The 18,442-nt window shown below is 46.1% G+C and overlaps 1 protein-coding gene across 1 annotated transcript in view; it reads left to right on the top strand.

The window, feature by feature from the left end:
* Positions 1-18,442, top strand: part of LOC110495135 (alpha-1,6-mannosylglycoprotein 6-beta-N-acetylglucosaminyltransferase B-like) — a 158,771-nt gene that overhangs the window by 132,491 nt on the left and 7,838 nt on the right. Inside the window, exons 10-15 of the mRNA XM_090204797.1 lie at positions 5,036-5,169; positions 6,839-6,969; positions 7,367-7,369; positions 14,608-14,766; positions 15,229-15,375; positions 15,551-15,667. Of these exons, the coding sequence (XP_090060923.1) occupies positions 5,036-5,169; positions 6,839-6,969; positions 7,367-7,369; positions 14,608-14,766; positions 15,229-15,375; positions 15,551-15,667 (691 nt within the window). The remainder of the gene's footprint in view (positions 1-5,035; positions 5,170-6,838; positions 6,970-7,366; positions 7,370-14,607; positions 14,767-15,228; positions 15,376-15,550; positions 15,668-18,442) is intronic.

The following is an 18,442-nucleotide window of genomic DNA, read 5'->3' as shown; positions in this document are numbered from 1 at the left end:
TCGTCTTCAGACGCTCCCTTCAAGATATATCGCTGTCGATCTAATGCCCTGTGCTTATTCGCAGTCTTTCGGTGAAAAACGTACCAAAGTGTCACAGAAATACCTGCATCACCTTGTGCAGTATGATAAAGATATTATGCCTAAAGTGAAATGTGTATCAATCATGTTCACAAGCTTGAAAATAGCCAATTAGCATCACAACAATGCCTTGAATACCCACACAGTAAACACACACTAGACACCGCGTCTCTGAATATAGGCCCAGCGATCCTTGCTGTCGTGTTGACACAATAACAAAACAGTAATAACGTCAGAACAACGTTGCAAGACAATACCCAGTGATTACATGATGTGAGTCACTGCAGTGTTAAACAGGGCCCACGGTGCAGGCTGTTGTCTTAATGCAGTGAATATGATTTACTTTGAAATGGAGCCACCTCTGCTGACAGGGACACTCTGCATACACTCTGTCAAGGCGGCCTTGGTGACCACTGGTCAGGAATACAGACGCGTTATGAGCTATACATGGAAATATAAGATTCTAACTTGCATTTGTTTCTGGAAAATATGTTATCAGTAGAGTGCAGCTCTGCTTTATGTGTTTACTGTCTCAAACTGGGAGAACCCATGGGTATATCCATCCACACACGTACTCTGCTTGGTATTCCACAGTAACGGAATTACACTTTGACTCTGTTTTTCCCCCCACTTTAAGCCAAACAAAAACCATTGATTTCAAAGCTTAATAAACTATACAACTATGCAGAAGGATTACTTTTAACAATTTCCACATAAAATTAAACAAAAACGAATTGAGTGGTCAGAACTTTGCAGATACAACCGTAACGGAATTGCAGTAAAATATCACTCAGGTTTTTATGTGCCCACATATTCCAAAAACAAAATATCTGCTCCGAATTAAGATTCAAAGATGTCAGCAGAAAAAAAAGGGGGTGTCAGCTATGTCATGGTAACTTGAGTCAGCTATGTCATGGTAACTTGAGTCAGCTATGTCATGGTAACTTGAGTCAGCTATGTCATGGTAACTTGAGTCAGCTATGTCATGGTAACTTGAGTCAGCTATGTCATGGTAACTTGAGTCAGCTATGTCATGGTAACTTGAGTCAGCTATGTCATGGTAACTTGAGTCAGCTATGTCATGCTAACTTGAGTCAGCTATGTCATGGTAACTTGAGTCAGCTATGTCATGGTAACTTGAGTCAGCTATGTCATGGTAACTTGAGTCAGCTATGTCATGGTAACTTGAGTTTGAAAAAATCTATTTTTGTTATTGAAGTAAGTAATTAAAGTGTATTTACACACGGTAACAGAATTACGGTAACGGAATTACATCATGGGTCCCTGATCTGTACTACACAGAAATGCATAATTATGGATATGAATATCATTCTCTGTTTAGACATCACATCTGTTTAGCAGAGCACAGTAGATTACAGTACAATACAATACAGTACAGTACAGTACAGTACAGTACAGTACAGTACAGTACAGCACAGCAACGTAGAGTAGGGTAGAGTTCAGTACAGTGCAGCAGAATACAGTACAGTACAGTAGAGCAGAATATTGTTCAGTAGAGTAGAGTACAGAACAATATACTGTACTCTACTCTACTGTTCTATACTCTACTTTTCTTTACTGTATTGTACTGTACTGTACTACTGTATTGAACAGTACTATAATGTGCTCTACTCACTGTACTGTACTGTGCTAGCCAAACTTGTAAAACATATGTCTATGATAGGCTCAGATTTGGTCCAGTCCGGTCCGTCCGTGGACATCAAATTCAGGGTGGCCTGACCAAATCTCATCTACTTTTCAACGTCCATGGACGCCCAGTGTAGGTTGGTGCTCAGCGGGTGAGGGTGCTGGTTAAAGTAAATGGAGGGAGAGGTGGCTTGTGGGTAGGATGACAGAAAGACCAAGAAAGTTAACAGCTGAACATAACAGTATGCCAGCAGAAGGGAGAATAGTAGAAGGAAGACCCAACTGTGGTTTGTGACTATTAGGATTTCCCATTGTAGCCAATTCAGTTGCAGTAATGCCATTATGTATTTTTTGGTAATTTTGGTAAACAGATTGAGTTTAATCAAAATTCCTATAATTAAAATCACTATAACTAATTGGTGTGTCTACCATTATGTGTTACTTCTGTGATCCTGCATTATCCTCCCTCCACATGAAGGAGAGAAATTAGAAAATGATATTAAAGATATGTGGATTGTTGGTAACGGTATTACAAGGCACAAGGCAATATTTCTTAAACGTGCAGAAGGTAAACAATATCTCCAAAACTAAATATACGTCTTGATATCAGTTGGCAGGGGTATTTACGTCAACATGCTTGTTTTGACATACAGTACAAGTCAAACGTTTGGACACACCTACTCATTCAAGGGGTTTTCTTTATTTTTTGCTGTTTTCTACATTGTAGAATAGTAGTGAAGACATCGAAACTATGAAATAACACAAGCTCAAACCAGATGGGATGGCGTATCTCTGCAGAATGTTGTGGTAGCCATGCTGGATAAGTGTGCCTTGAATTCTAAATAACTCACCGACAGTGTCACCAGCAAAGCACCCCCACACCATCACACCTCCTCCTCCATGCTTCACGGTGGGAACCACAAATGCGAAGATCATCCGTTCACCTACTCTGCATATCACAAAGACACGGTGGTTGGAACCAAAAATATCACATTTGGACTCAACAGACCAAAGGACAGATTTCCACCGGTCTAATGTCCATTGCTTGTGTTTCTTGGCCTAAGAAAATCTCTTCTTCTTATTGGTGTCCTTAAGTAGTGGTTTCTTTGCAGCAATTCAACCATGAAGGCCTGATTCACTCAGTCTCCTCTGAACAGTTGATGTTGAGATGTGTCTTTTACTTGAACTCTGTGAAGCATTTATTTGGGCTGCAATCTGAGGTGGTTATTATAATGAACTTATCCTCTGCAGCAGAGGCAACTCTGGGTCTTCCTTTCCTGTGGCAGTCCTCATGAGAGCCAGTTTCATCATGGCACTTGATGGTTTTTGCGACTGACATTGAAGAAACTTTGAAAGTTGTTGAAATTTTCCAGATTGACTGACCTTCATGTCCTAAAATAATGATGGATTGTAATTTCTCTTGGCTTATTTGAGCTGTGCTTACCATAATATGGACTTGGTCTTTTACCAAATAGGTCTATCTTCTGTATACCTCCCTACCTTGTCACAACACAACTGATTGGCTCTAACGCATTAAGAAGGAAAGAAATGCCACACGTTAACTTTTAACATGGCACACCTGTTAATTGAAATGCATTCCAGGTGACTACCTCATGAATCTGGTTGAGAGAATGCCAAGAGTGTGCCTTGATTGAAAACCCTTGATTGTGTGTGAAGTTTTGACTGGATTTCTGATACCTTAAGACTTTTTCTGGTATATTTTCTAAGAAATCTTTTACATCTTTTTTTTTACCTTTATTTAACTAGGCAAGTCAGTTGAGAACAAATTGTTATTTTCAATGACGGCCTAGGAACAGTGAGTGAACTGCCTTGTTCAGGGGCAGAACAACAGATTTGTTCCCTGTCAGCTCAGGGGTTTGAACTTGCAACCTTCCGGTTACTAATCCAACGCTCTAACCACTAGGCTACCCTGCCGCCCCATCTGTTCATCCATAAATAAAAGCCTTTACTTATGCCAAGTTTTTTACATGGAAAATGGTTGAAAAATGTATCTATGCCTTCATTTCCCAAAATATAGACTCTTAGCTTTAATTTGACACCCAATTTGATATGCTCCTACGTACTTCACATGTTGGTGCGCGTGGGTTCTTTTCGATGGAAATGCCCTGGGCTCTCACAGGTCTTCAGCTCTTCTACTAATCGCCCCTGAGCTCAGTCAGTGGCAGCATTTAACACTCACTAGACTGGCAAAGCCCAGGCTAGAACATTTAGGGCTTTAGCGTGTGTGTCGGGAATCAGTGAGTTTACCCTGCTTCTTGATTCCAAGAGATAGTTTGCTGTTCACGACGCAAATAATTAACTTCCAAGTATACACTATTACCCGATTTCTCAGTATTCCCCATAGCCATTACTTTACCATGTTGCTTTTAGTTCAATTACCTGCCCTTACATTTCTGAGAGGGTGAACTGGGTTTTAATTCTGCTTATTTTACTTGGTTTTCCATTTCCACTCCCAAACAACACTTGGTAGCTTTTTCGAACAACAGAAATGATTGATGCTTCTCTCTTATCAACAGAGGCACAGCTATAGCTATTAACTTCTACTTAACAACAGTTCCATAGTGGGCTTTTGTCTCCGTAGTGTTGATAGTCTGTTCAGGATTGTGTGTCTTTAAGACCGGTATTGATGGTATTTAACCTTCGGCGCTTTTTATGTGTTCTCTCCTAACAGACACATAGACAGTGCTTGTCAACCAGACAGAGTTTCTTACACAGGCGTATGCACACAGATGCACACAGATGCACACAGATGTACACAGATGCACACACATGGACAGGGTACACAGCTTGTCAAACAGACACACACACACACACACACACACACTGCATATCGAACAGACAAATATACACACACTTTTTGAATGAGTGAATGACGTGTGGAACAGTGGATGAAAGGAAAGGCCGATTAACCAGCTCCACGTCCGTCTCCTATCTCAGTCTCTCCACTTGTGATTACGCCCTTTGAGAAAACACAAAGGCTTCGGGGGGAAAAAGAGCGGTGGTGATGCATTGTGGCCATTATTGAAATAATAAATGCGGTCTAAAAATCAATTGTGACATGTCATTTATTTAATTATTTACATTCATACAAAACATTCATGTCAAAAACAAGCATTCAGAAGTCGGGCTTCGTCTGTTCCGACAAGTTCTATCAGTTTTCAGCATATTCAGAAATACACATGATGTTTAAATGAATCTCAAATGTTATACCAGTACCCACTTTTGACAGGAAATGTCATTTGTGTAAATTGCTCTGTGGTGTCGTGTTAAAATGTGCTCCTCATTTCAGGTGCCACATCCGTGTGATTGACACCTTCGGGACAGAGCCGGCCTACAACCACGAGGACTACGCCACCCTGCACGGCTACAGGACCAACTGGGGCTACTGGAACCTCAACTCCAGACAGTACATGACCATGTTCCGTAAGTATACATCAATATGGATTATCACTCATTAGTATTACAACACAATGGATGGTTGCAGAGACTATGATTAAAGACCCAATCTGTAAGAGTTCCTGGTCTCAGATTGTTGATTCAGTCTACCGCAGTATTGGACGTAAACAACGTCATTATATTATAGCGATTCAGGGGGAGGAGTGCCAGGGTCCAAGGCAAAGCACCACCCATGAAACTTTCAGCAGATGTTTTGGGAAGAAAGCTACAGTTAGGACCTGAATAGAGCCATGTGCTTGTTGGGGGCTCAATTATTATTTGTTGTTGGAAAATGGCATATTAAAAAGGTTAGTTCCCTATTATTGGATGTCAAGTCCCATACTACTTATGGGAGAGTTAGGAAAGAGGAAGAGTTAGGAGGCCACAGTGATGGGAGAGTTGGGAGGCCACAGTGATGGGAGAGTTGGGAGGCCACAGTGATGGGAGAGTTGGGAGGCCACGGTGATGGGAGAGTTGGGAGGCCACGGTGATGGGAGAGTTGGGAGGCCACGGTGATGGGAGAGTTGGGAGGCCACGGTGATGGGAGAGTTGGGAGGCCATGGTGATGGGAGAGTTGGGAGGCCACAGTGATGGGAGAGTTGGGAGGCCACAGTGATGGGACAGTTGGGAGGCCACAGTGATGGGAGAGTTGGGAGGCCACAGTGATGGGAGAGTTGGGAGGCCACGGTGATGGGAGAGATGGGAGGCCACGGTGATGGGAGAGTTGGGAGGCCACAGTGATGGGAGAGTTGGGAGGCCACGGTGATGGGAGAGATGGGTGGCCACGGTGATGGGAGAGTTGGGATGCCACAGTGATGGGAAAGTTGGGATGCCACAGTGGGACACAGTAGGATTCCACCATCAAAGAGCCCGGGCCTTCACTATCTGACTGGCTCAGCTTTTCATAGCGTGTCATTGAGCTAACTGAGCACTTGACTTTACCCACCCTCTCCCACTCCATCCTCCACAGTACCACTTAGCATCGCTATATATTCTGCACCAGCAGTACAGAGGATCACTCATTTGCTGCTGAGAATTTTCCAGCAGCGATGGAAATGCAAACATGTAGTGTATTCAAGATTTTAAATGGCTTCTAAAGTTTGTAATTTCCATTTAAAATGTCAGACTTGATTTAGCCAAATGAAATATGTATCAACCCATACAAAAACAATGTCCATTAATTATAATCCACATAATATTTCACATTTCCTGTTGTTGCAGGATTATTTTCCTTCTGTAACAAACTGGCTCAAATTAAGATCTGTACCTATCCACCTGGCTATAATGCACCCACAATACAAGCCAAAACACTCAACATTGTAATGCTATGGATACCTGCAGAATCCACCTAGGTTTAACACACCACTTAACATTGTAATGCCAGTACTTTAGCATACAGACAGCTTTTAGAATAGCCACACTTACAATACCTTTTTTGAATTAGCATATTAGAATCAGACTGAGGCACAGGCCATATCAATAACAGTAGCACCTCTTCACATTTCAGGATATTGTTAAGCTCAAGTTCAAATGAGATGGTCTATACCTGTCTGTTTACTGTCTCTTCTGTATCTGTCTCACTCTTATCCCCTGTCACTCTCCCGTCCCCTCACTCTGCCCTTTCCCTCCTCCCTCTCTCTCACTCTCCTCTCCTCAGCGCACACTCCGGACAACTCGTTCATGGGCTTTGTGTCTGAGGAGCTGAACGACACAGAGAAGAGGAGCATCATGCAGAACAAGGTCAACAACATGGCTGTGGTTTACGGCAAGGAGGCCAGCATGTGGAAGGTAGGCAAAACACAAACACACACACACACACACACACACACACACACACACACACACACACACACACACAGTCCACTCACAGTGAAACATGGGTACAAATATTATGAATAATTTCAAATACCTGAGCTGTACTTGATTTAGCTTGCCCAGTCCCAAAAGTGCAAACCCCACCCACCAGGCAGGCTCAAACACTTAACGTACTTGAAAAATGTCCAATACTATTTCAACCCAGGTCTGGGTGCAGAGGGATAATTATCCCACTCACGTAGAAAGTTACACGTAGTCGGGCAAAGTGCTGGGGGATCAAATCTTTTTCGATTTTTGTAGAATCATAAAAATCCCCTTCACGAATAAAGCATACCTGATCTTTAATCTAGAGCTGCTTTATGTTATCCAGCTCGTACTCTAAATTGCACCCTTAATATCCCGGTGCTCTTAGAATGAATACTTAGGCATTTAGATTGATATGGATTTGACGTTTAAAAACATATAGATGAGCTGGTTAAAAAGCTACGATTTAAAGTTGGCTTTTTCAACAGGAACAGATTGTGCCTTTCTCTAAGCAGTAGAAAGTAGATGAATAAATCAACATTTTAACCTGTTTTTGATTATGGTGATACTGTTTATCAAAGAGCAGCTGCTACTACTCTTAAACCTTTGGATGCCGTCTACCATAGTGCCCTTGGTTTTGTTACAGGTGACAGTTTTGATACTCATCACTGTATCCTGTATCAAAAGGTTGGCTGGACTTCGCTAAAGACCCATAGATCTCCACATTACTCTCTTTTTCTTTCCAATGTCATACTTCATAAACGTTCCTCTTATCTGATCTTGCCTAATTTGGTTAACTCTTTAGGTTCCTAGGGTCTCCACCGAGCTAGCTCAATCTGCTTTTAGTTTTTAAGGCACTGTATTGCTGGAACAACATTCTAAAAAATGTTTCATCTTGATGTTCTGGTGCCGTTCGGGCAATTTAAACTATTTCACCTTTATTTAACCAGGTAGGCTAGTTAAGTTCTCATTTGCAACTGTGAATCTGTGATTTGTGATGTTTTATTTGTGCTTTGCATGACTGAGTTGTTGTATTTTAATGTGTGCATACAGTATACAGCATATATTCTGAACAAAATATCAACACAACATTTTAAATAAAATATCCCAGAAATGTTCCATAGGCACAAATGTTCCTAGCCGCATCCTCAGAGCATGCGCAGACCAGCTAGCTGGTGTGTTTACGGACATATTCAATCAATCCCTATCCCAGTCTGCTGTTCCCGCATGCTTTATTCGGGGCACAATTGTTCCTGTTCCCAAGAAAGCTAAGGTAACTGAGCTAAACGACGAAAATCACATTGTAGGATTTTTTATGAATTTATTTGCAAATTATGGTGGAAAATAAGTATTTGGTCAATAACAAAAGTTTATCTCAATACTTTGTTATATACCCTTTGTTGGCAATGACAGAGGTCAAATGTTTTCTGTAAGTCTTCACAAGGTTTTCACACACTGTTGCTGGTATTTTGGCCCATTCCTCCATGCAGATCTCCTCTAGAGCAGTGATGTTTTGGGGCTGTTGCTGGGCAACTCCCTCCAAAGATTTTCTATGGGGTTGAGATCTGGAGACTGGCTAGGCCACTCCAGGACCTTGGAATGCTTCTTACGAAGCCACTCCTTCGTTGCCCGGGCGGTGTGTTTTGGATCATTGTCATGCTGAAAGACCCAGCCACGTTTCATCTTTCCCCTCATCAATCTACACACAATAACCCATAATGACAATGCAAAAACAGGTTTTTAGACAGACCGGCCAATAGATACATGGAGACTCACAGACAGACTCAATATGGATGAGAAGCAGTACCCTGTTAAATCAGCTAATTTCCATTTGCTACGGTCAAGAACAAGAGGTTAAATCAATATAAACTACTAGAGGGGTTACAATCTCGTCCACATTCACATCCTCATCCACGCTATGTTACCCACAACCCTACAAACACACACACACACACACACTTCTCACTCCCCCGGTGTACACTACAGAGATGTAACCAATTAGAACAGAGCTGTTAACTGCAGAACAGATAAAGCGATCGACATGCCATGTGTCTACTATCTATAGAAGATATTACATTTGGCACACAGAGCCGCATGTGGATACATTTAACGGAATCATACAACTTTCATTTGCAGCCAAATTTCCTTTCAAAAGCAGCCTGGTTGCTCACAGTGGATATTCGATGAGGGACTCGACCTGGATTTTGTTTAAAGACGTGGATTAGCTGTAGCTTTGTTCCCTCTCTGTCTCTGTTGGCGAGCGGCAATTCCCATGGATTTTCATTCAACGGTTTAGTTTTGAGCCGAGACAGAAGATGCTTTAGAAACAGTGTGTGAATATGGAGCAATTGCCACTTTGTAGAAACAGAAGGAGGGAAATGTAATACATGACAGATCGAGTTGAATATTTATTTGTTCTTTTCTCTTGTCTTTCCTCTTCTCGATTCCCTATTCCCTTCCGTATTCTTCTCTCCTCTCTTCCTTGACACTCTGTCGACGCGTCTCTTCTCTCCTATCGCCCCCCCCCCCCCCCCCCCACCCTCCTGTCTTCCTCCCGTGCGTCTCTCCATTGCATCTTGGTGGATGATGTCTTCTGTTGCAGCTCCAGGTAAGATTCTTCTCAGTCGAAACACACCGTCCCTGTTCCCTCTCTTTTAAACCTCCTGTCACACATTCCGTTCATCATTTCCCTCCATGATCACACATCTACTAATACACACTCCTGTGAATGTCAGTTTGACCTCGCATAATGTTGCTATCACAATGTCACCGTGCCTTCCTTTGCCTTCTCTTCTATACATGTTTTATTTAGAGACAACGGTAAATTGACAAGACATAAGTGGTTTGAAAAGTCCACTGCTAATCTTAGCCTGCAGCTGTCCGTGATGAGAGAGAGAGAGAAACATGAATTATTGGACTGGAAAGCTGTGTGATGCCACAGATGTCTTTCTGAATTTTGAATACTGGGCGAGCGACTAGGACATCTGGTCCAATCAAATATGCTGGAGCAAACGCAGACTTCACATGCCCATTTTATGATGTAGTGGTTTCACCGATCTCAAGGCTCTTCAGAGAGTTTTTTTTGGGGGGGTTGACTTCTGCCCTCTCTCTTTCTGTCGCTTGAGACAATTTGTCAAACAAATCGATAGTTCTTGCTTGCACTATGTGGTATTGGGCTTAGTCGTATCATGGAGACATGAGTAGAGGAGAGGTGTGTGTTGGGTTTTAAGGGATAGTGCTAGTATTGATTTCTGAAATGTTAACCCTGTGAGTCGGGCCTGTAAGGTAGGCTAAAGCCGTAAACAATATTGTGATGACTCCATCTTCTATTCCAAAGGGCATAGGGGACTTCTTGTGCTTTTTGCCTAGGATACCGCTCCTTGTCTTGGCAACCAGCCTCTTCAAAATCCCGAGTGTTGGAGAGGGAGAGATGGGGAGTGAGTTGGAGAGGTATAAAGAGAGATGGTAACGGTTAGAGGGAAATTGTGAGAAGTATGGAGAGAGGACGATAGAGATTTATAGAGGCCTGCAGGTGCAGTGTGTTTTTGGAGCCAGTATGTTCATGCCACTCACCCCTTCCCACACACACACACACACACTTGCCCATGCTGGCCTGTGTCAATTCTTGCTTGCTGTGTGTGTGCATGCGGGCTACCTGCCGGATCTATGTACATACACTGCAGTGTGATGATGATGAGATATAAGGGCTTTTTCCTGTTAAACCCACAGGGGAAGTGCTCATACTTGGAGGACGGGCTCGTGGTAATTGCTGGAGCAGAATTACTGGAATGGTATATGCCATTCCATTCGCTCAGTTGCAGCCATTATTATGAGCTGTCCTCCTCTCAGCAGCCTCCACTGCTGTATGCTCACCCTGAAGAAGGCACAGTGATGCTGAAACATTGGTGATTTACTGAATAAATTACCCGGGAACTTGTATGTCGAGTGTGCAACTCTCTTAATTTATTTTTAAGCCTACTCGCCATTAGTCAGCACCTCTACCAACGTTTTGCCGTGTTTTTTGGGCAGCCTTTAGTTATTATGCCCCCAGCTTCTGGATTTGCCTACCAGAGAACCTGAGGGGGGGCCCAAACTGTGGACATATTTAAAAGAGACCTTAAAACGCCTTTTTTAATCTTTGCTTTTCCTTAGGGGGCTTTTTAGTTATTTAGTTGTTGTCATTTTTCTGTTTTGTATCTTATGTTTGTTGTGTAGTAAATATTCCAGCTTTTCTTTTCATACATTTTTACTCGTTTTTTGCTGTGAAGCACATTGCGTTGCGTTCCAATGTCTGAAATGTGCTGTAAAAATAAAGCTGATTTTAATTTGAGAACTTTTTGGGTGTACGCCAGCTCGTGCTTTTTATTAGCCTACCTCCAGCGCGGACACACACTCCTCCTCACACACATCAGAGAACTATGTCTCTTCCTCTTCTCTCTCTCTTTCTCTCTTTACAGTCCCTCAATAGGTTATTTCCTAGCATGACATCCAGTTCACTTGAGTTGAAACCCAGTCAAACCAACTTAAACCCACCTCACAAAGTTCAGGTTGACTTCTATTGTATAAATCAACCATTTATATTCTCTGGGTCCTGGCCGTTTTTCACGCTCTCGTAACCCAACCTTGCTCTATATGAACTGATTCCTGAGAATAGAGTCCAGGTTAGATAATTAGCATTGCTAATGTGGTCCGGATCTGGCCAGGTCAAGGATTAGCTAGCCTGGGCTAAGCCTGGGTTACATCCGTGGGTGTGCGTCTCTCTGTGTGTGTGTGTGTGTGGTTCTCTCTCATGTTTCGTTGGCTCTAATTCATAGTGTCTGGTGCACTCAGAGCGTTGGCTAATCTCCTAATTGGCTGGGAACATCCTCAGAGGAAACCATCGATCGCAGGAGTCAACCAATTACAGTACAGCCTACAGGGCGAGAACACAATAGAACAGGGATACAGTAAGCTTCTTAACATCCAGGAAGCAGGAAGTCAATAAGGAGACCTGGGCTGTGGTTGATTCACATTGAGGGGGGGGGGGGGGGGTTGTTTTTCAGAAGTGTAGGCTAGCTATGAAAGGGTGCCCATGCTTAAACACACACAGGCGAAGCGCGTGGACACACACACACACACACACACACTCTCACACGTCTCCCACTTCAAAATGCACCCCCTTTTACTGTCAACATCCACATAAGATGCACTATTGGGTTGAAAGGGTATGCCTCTCAGATGAAAGATGTGTCTTGGGCACATGAATGCGCTGTATAGAATCAGACAGAAAGCACATCTGTTATTGTGCGTAGATGTGGTTTGCTTGTATGTATGCCACAATAGATACAGTGGGGAGAACACGTATTTGATACACTGCTGATTTTGCAGGTCTTCCTACTTACAAAGCATGTAGAGGTCTGTAATTTTTATCATAGGTACACTTCAACTGTGAGAGACGGAATCTAAAACAAAAATCCAGAAAATCACATTGTATGATTTTTAAGTAATTAATTTGCATTTTATTGCAATCACAGTTTCTCACAACAGTCTCTCACAATTGAAGGATACCTATGATAAAAATTACAGACCTCTACATGCTTTGTAAGTAGGAAGACCTGCAAAATCAGCAGTGTATCAAATACGTGTTGTCCCCACTGTATGTGTACTCCCTATTTATGATCTATTAATTTCAATGTATGGGCATAATCTATTAATTTCAATGTATGGGCATAATCTATTAATTTCAATGTATGGGCACAATCTATTAATTTCAATTTATGGGCACAATCGATTCATTTCAATGTATGGGCACAATCTATTCATTTCAATGTGTGGGCACAATCTATTCATTTCAATGTATGGGCACAGTCTATTCATTTCAATGTATGGGCACAATCTATTAATTTCAATGTATGGGCACAATCTATTAATTTCAATGTATGGGCACAATCTATTCATTTCAATGTATGGGCATAATCTATTAATTTCAATGTATGGGCATAATCTATTAATTTCAATGTATGGGCACAATCTATTAATTTCAATTTATGGGCACAATCGATTCATTTCAATGTGTGGGCACAATCTATTCATTTCAATGTATGGGCACAATCTATTCATTTCAATGTATGGGCACAATCTATTCATTTCAATGTATGGGCACAATCTATTCATTTCAATGTATGGGCACAATCTATTCATTTCAATGTATGGGCACAATCTATTCATTTCAATGCATGGGCACAATCTATTCATTTCAATGTATGGGCAGGCACTCCTAAGGCCCCGTTACTGCATGATGGAACGACGGGACCGTGAGGACACACTCTAACACACACATTCATACTATTAGTATTATTTATTTTGTATTACTGTTTGTATATTGTTGTATATGAAATGTGTGTGACTGTCCTTGTCTGTCAGTGTATCAGTGTTCTGTTACTTGTCAGGTTTTGTGTTTTTGTGGACCCCAGGAAGAGTAGCTGATGCTTTGGCAAAAGCTAATGGGCATCCGAATAAAACCCCTGAATTAACCAATCAGATAGGTAGACGTGCGAGAGCTCCATCGATGGATCAGAGAGAGGGATGTCATAGCAGCCAGTAAGGAGAACCGGCTGGCACAGGCTGGCGAATGCTGTGCTCTGCTGCTGCTGCCCTCTGTGTGCCTGGACTGGCACTGGCAGTCTGCCAGTATCTTTCCCTGCGTACTTACATGGACGCCTCGCTCTCTGACGCTAGAGGCCAAATGTGTGCGATGAGATAGAGAGGGATTGAGAGAAAGGGTGTGTGTGTGTGTGTGCGCACGTGTGCAGGAAACCAATCCAGATCCCTAGCACCTCACCTCATTCATATTGACGGCCCACGGCAGTGCGGCACTGTGTGTCACTTTGGGCTTTCTAAGGGGGTCTGTCACATTAAATGCCCTGCACTCACTAACAGGCAATGGCTCTGCCTCTCTCTGTGTGAAGATACTGGCGTTCACACAGCACACACACACACACACACTCACTCAGGGAATTCACAACCACTCATGCACACACACACATAAACACTCATAGTGCATTATCACATGTACACACACGAACACACACACTCATTGCCTCTTATATGTACACTCATAAACAACCACACACACAGCCATTAACACATCACCTCTAATCAAGTCATTCTCTCTGTCCCTCCTTTCCTCTCCATCTCTCTCGACCTCCTTCCCTCTCCATCTCTCTCTACCTTCCGTCCATCTCTCCCTCCCTCCTTCCCTTTCAATCTCTCTCTACCACCTTCCCTCTCCATCTCTCTCTACCTTCCCTCCATCTCTCCCTCTCTCCTTCCCTTTCTATCTCTCTCTACCCCCTTCCCTCTCCATCTCTCCCTCCTTCATTCGCTCTCCGTAGCTCGCTTCCTCTGTCCCTCTCCCTCCGCCTCTCCCATCGCACTTGCTCATCCACTTTCTCCCTCAAACTCAACCCACTCCCTCTCCCACTCTCTGCCTTTCCTTTCTCACACACTGATGACATTTTCCACCGTCCCACTTCCTCTCCTCGCTCACCAACTCTCCATTCACTTTCTTACATTCTCTCTCTCTCTTCCCTCCTCCTTGTCTATCAGCAGGGTAAGGAGGGTTTCCTCCAGATCCTCCACAGGTACATGGAGGTCCACGGGACGGTGTACTACGAGACCCAGCGCCCCCCCGAGGTGCCTGCCTACGTCAAGAACCACGGCCTGCTGCCCCAGCACGAGCTGCAGACGCTGCTCCGCAAGGCCAAGGTACTGGAACACACACACACTAGATGATACACAACATACACAAGAGGTAACCCACTACAGATGTAGGATCTTAATTTGGTCACCCTGTTGCAGGATAAAATTCCTTCAATGCCAGATTTCCTGTAAGTAAGGGTATTTGAGGTTTAAAAAATCTTCTAATTTCCACTTTGAAATTCAGACTTGATTTTCAGTTACGGAACATTTATCAACCCCTACAAACAATGTCCAATCATTATAATCCACATAATAATTCATATTTTCTGTTGCTGCAGGATTATTTTCCTGCTGTAGCAAACTGGCTCAAATTAAGATCCTACAACTGTTGCACCAGCACTACTACAACAGCATCAACTACAACAGTTACCTTCCAGTTCCTGATATATCTGTAATTTTCAATTTACAAGCATTAATAAAATAACTTGTGGTTATCCTAACTAGTACCATCTTCATCTCCCCCACCAGCTCTTCATCGGGTTTGGTTTCCCCTACGAAGGGCCCGCCCCTCTGGAGGCCATAGCCAATGGGTGCATATATTTGCAGCCCAAGTTCCACCCACCGCACAGCTCGCTCAATCACGAGTTCTTCAGAGGCAAGCCCACGTCTAGAGAGGTGAGCTCCCATTGGTCAACACAGTATCTAGTACCACTCTTCAACTGAAAATTAACCAATGCAATTCAGCAAACTGCCAACATTGCCGATTGTACGCCAAATGTGCCATTTATACCTCACAGAATATTGCTTTAAGCGGGAATGTTCTACTAATTCTATACTCCGCCCCTCTCAGGTGTCATCCCAGCACCCGTATGCGGAGCAGTACATCGGGCGGCCCCACGTCATGACAGTAGACTACAACAACTCCCAGGAGTTTGACTCCGCCATCAGAGAGATCATGAGTACCAAGGTACAGTTATTTCATGATGTATTTCTTGACTCATTGGTTTCTTTGGCAGTGACCAAACACACTATGTTGTACCTGGGAAGGATTGTACAACCATATTGTAACGATTCTCTTGTTGTGAAGTTGAGGCGGACCAAAACGCAGCGTGGTGGTTGTTCATTGTAATTTAATGAAGACACTATACATGAACAAACTAACGAAAACAAGAAACGTGCGAACTCAAAACAGCCTATCTGGTGAATACTACACAAAGACAGGAACAATCACCCACAAACACACAGTGAAACCCAGGCTACCTAAATATGGTTCCCAATCAGAGACAATGACGAACACCTGCCTCTGATTGAGAACCATATCAGGCCGAACATAGAACTAGACCAAAACATAGAAAAACAAACATAGACTGCCCACCCAACTCACGCCCTGACCATACTAAATAAATACAAAAACAAAGGAAATAGAGGTCAGAACGTGACAGTACCCCCCCCCAAAGGTGCGGACTCCGGCCGCAAAACCTTGACCTATAGGGGAGGGTCTGGGTGGGCGTCTGTCCGCGGTGGCGGCTCTGGCGCGGGACGCGGACCCCACTTCGCCATTGTCTCAGTCCGCCTTATTGTCCGCCTCCGTGGCTTACTCACCATGCCCACCCCTCTCAATGACCCCACTGGACAGAGGGGCTGCTTGGGACAGAGGGGCAGCTTCTCGGGACAGAGGGACAGCTGCTCGGGACAGAGGGACAGCTGCTCGGGACAGAGGGACAGCTGCTCGGGACAGAGGGACAGCTGCTCGGGACAGAGGGACAGCTGCTCGGGACAGAGGGACAGCTGCTCGGGACAGAGGGACAGCTGCTCCGGGCGGAGGGGCTCTAGCGGCCCCTGGCTGACTGGCGGCACTGGCGGCCCCTGGCTGACTGGCGGCCCCTGGCTGACTGGCGGCACTGGCGGCCCCTGGTTGACTGGCGGCGCTGGCGCTGGGCTGACTGGCGGCACTGGTGGCCCCTGGTTGACTGGCGGCACTGGCGGCCCCTGGCTGACTGGCGGCACTGGCGGCCCCTGGCTGACTGGCGGCACTGGCGGCCCCTGGCTGACGGGCGGCATTGGCGGCTCCTGGCAGACGGGCGGCGCTGGCGGCGCTGGGCAGACGGGCGGCGCTGGCGGCGCTGGGCAGACGGGCGGCGCTGGCGGCGCTGGGCAGACGGGCGGCGCTGGCGGCGCTGGGCAGACGGGCGGCGCTGGCGGCGCTGGGCAGACGGGCGGCGCTGGCGGCGCTGGGCAGACGGGCGGCGCTGGCGGCGCTGGGCAGACGGGCGGCTCCGGCAGAGGCGCCGGACAGGCGGGAGGCTCCGGCAGAGGCGCCGGACAGGCGGGAGGCTCCGGCAGAGGCGCCGGACAGGCGGGAGGGACAGGCGGGAGGCTCCGGCAGAGGCGCCGGACAGGCGGGAGGCTCCGGCAGAGGCGCCGGACAGGCGGGAGGCTCCGGCAGCGGCGCCGGACAGGCGGGAGGCTCCGGCAGCGGCGCCGGACAGGCGGGAGGCTCCGGCAGAGGCGCCAGACAGGCGGGAGGCTCCGGCAGAGGCGCCGGACAGGCGGGAGGCTCCGGCAGAGGCGCCGGACAGACGGGAGACTCCGGCAGCGCTGGAGAGGAGGAAGGCTCTGGTAGCGCCGGACAGGCGGGAGACTCCGGCAGAGGCGCCGGACAGGCGGGAGGCTCCGGCAGAGGCGCCGGACAGGCGGGAGGCTCCGGCAGAGGCGCCGGACAGGCGGGAGGCTCCGGCAGCGCTGGAGAGGAGGAAGGCTCTGGACGGATGGGCCGGAGAGACAGCCTGGTACGGGGAGCTGCCACCGGAGGGCTGGGGTGTGGAGGTGGTGACGGATAGACCGGGCCGTGCAGGCGCACTGGAGCTCTTGAGCACCGAGCCTGCCCAACCTTACCCGGTTGAATGGTCCCGGTCGCCCTACCAGTGCGGCGAGGTGGAATAGCCCGCACTGGGCTATGCAGGCGAACCGGGGACACCGTGCGCAAGGCTGGTGCCATGTAAGCCGGCCCAAGGAGACGCACTGGAGACCAGATGCGTAGAGCCGGCTTCATGGCACTTGGCTCGATGCCCACTCTAGCCCGGCCGATACGCGGAGCTGGAATGTACCGCACCGGGCTGTGCACCCGCACTGGGGACACCGTGCGCTCCACAGCATAACACGGTGCCTGCCCGGTCTCTCTAGCCCCCTGGTAACCACAGGAAGTTGGCTCAGGTCTCCTACCTGGCGTAGCCATACTCCCTGTTAGCCCCCCCCCAAGAAATTTTTGGGGCTGACTCCCGGGCTTCCATCCACGACGCCGCGCTGCCTCCTCGTACCAGCGCCTCTCCGCTTTCGCCGCCTCCCGTTCTTCCTTGGGGCGGCGATATTCTCCTGGCTGAGCCCAAGGTCCTTTACCGTCTAATTCGTCCTCCCATGTCCATACCTCCTCGCGCTGCTCCTGCTGCTGCTTTCTCCTTTGCCCATTACCACACCGCTTGGTCCTGTTGTGGTGGGTGATTCTGTAACGATTCTCTTGTTGTGAAGTTGAGGCGGACCAAAACGCAGCGTGGTGGTTGTTCATTGTAATTTAATGAAGACACTATACATGAACAAACTAACGAAAACAAGAAACGTGCGAACTCAAAACAGCCTATCTGGTGAATACTACACAAAGACAGGAACAATCACCCACAAACACACAGTGAAACCCAGGCTACCTAAATACGGTTCCCAATCAGAGACAATGACGAACACCTGCCTC

This window comes from Oncorhynchus mykiss, chromosome 17 (genome assembly GCF_057628025.1).
Source record: "Oncorhynchus mykiss isolate SJ-2025 chromosome 17, ASM5762802v1, whole genome shotgun sequence".
Lineage (NCBI taxonomy): Eukaryota > Metazoa > Chordata > Actinopteri > Salmoniformes > Salmonidae > Oncorhynchus > Oncorhynchus mykiss.
The sequence above is the reverse complement of the archived record's forward strand: the minus strand, read 5'-3'. Positions and strand labels throughout refer to the sequence as shown.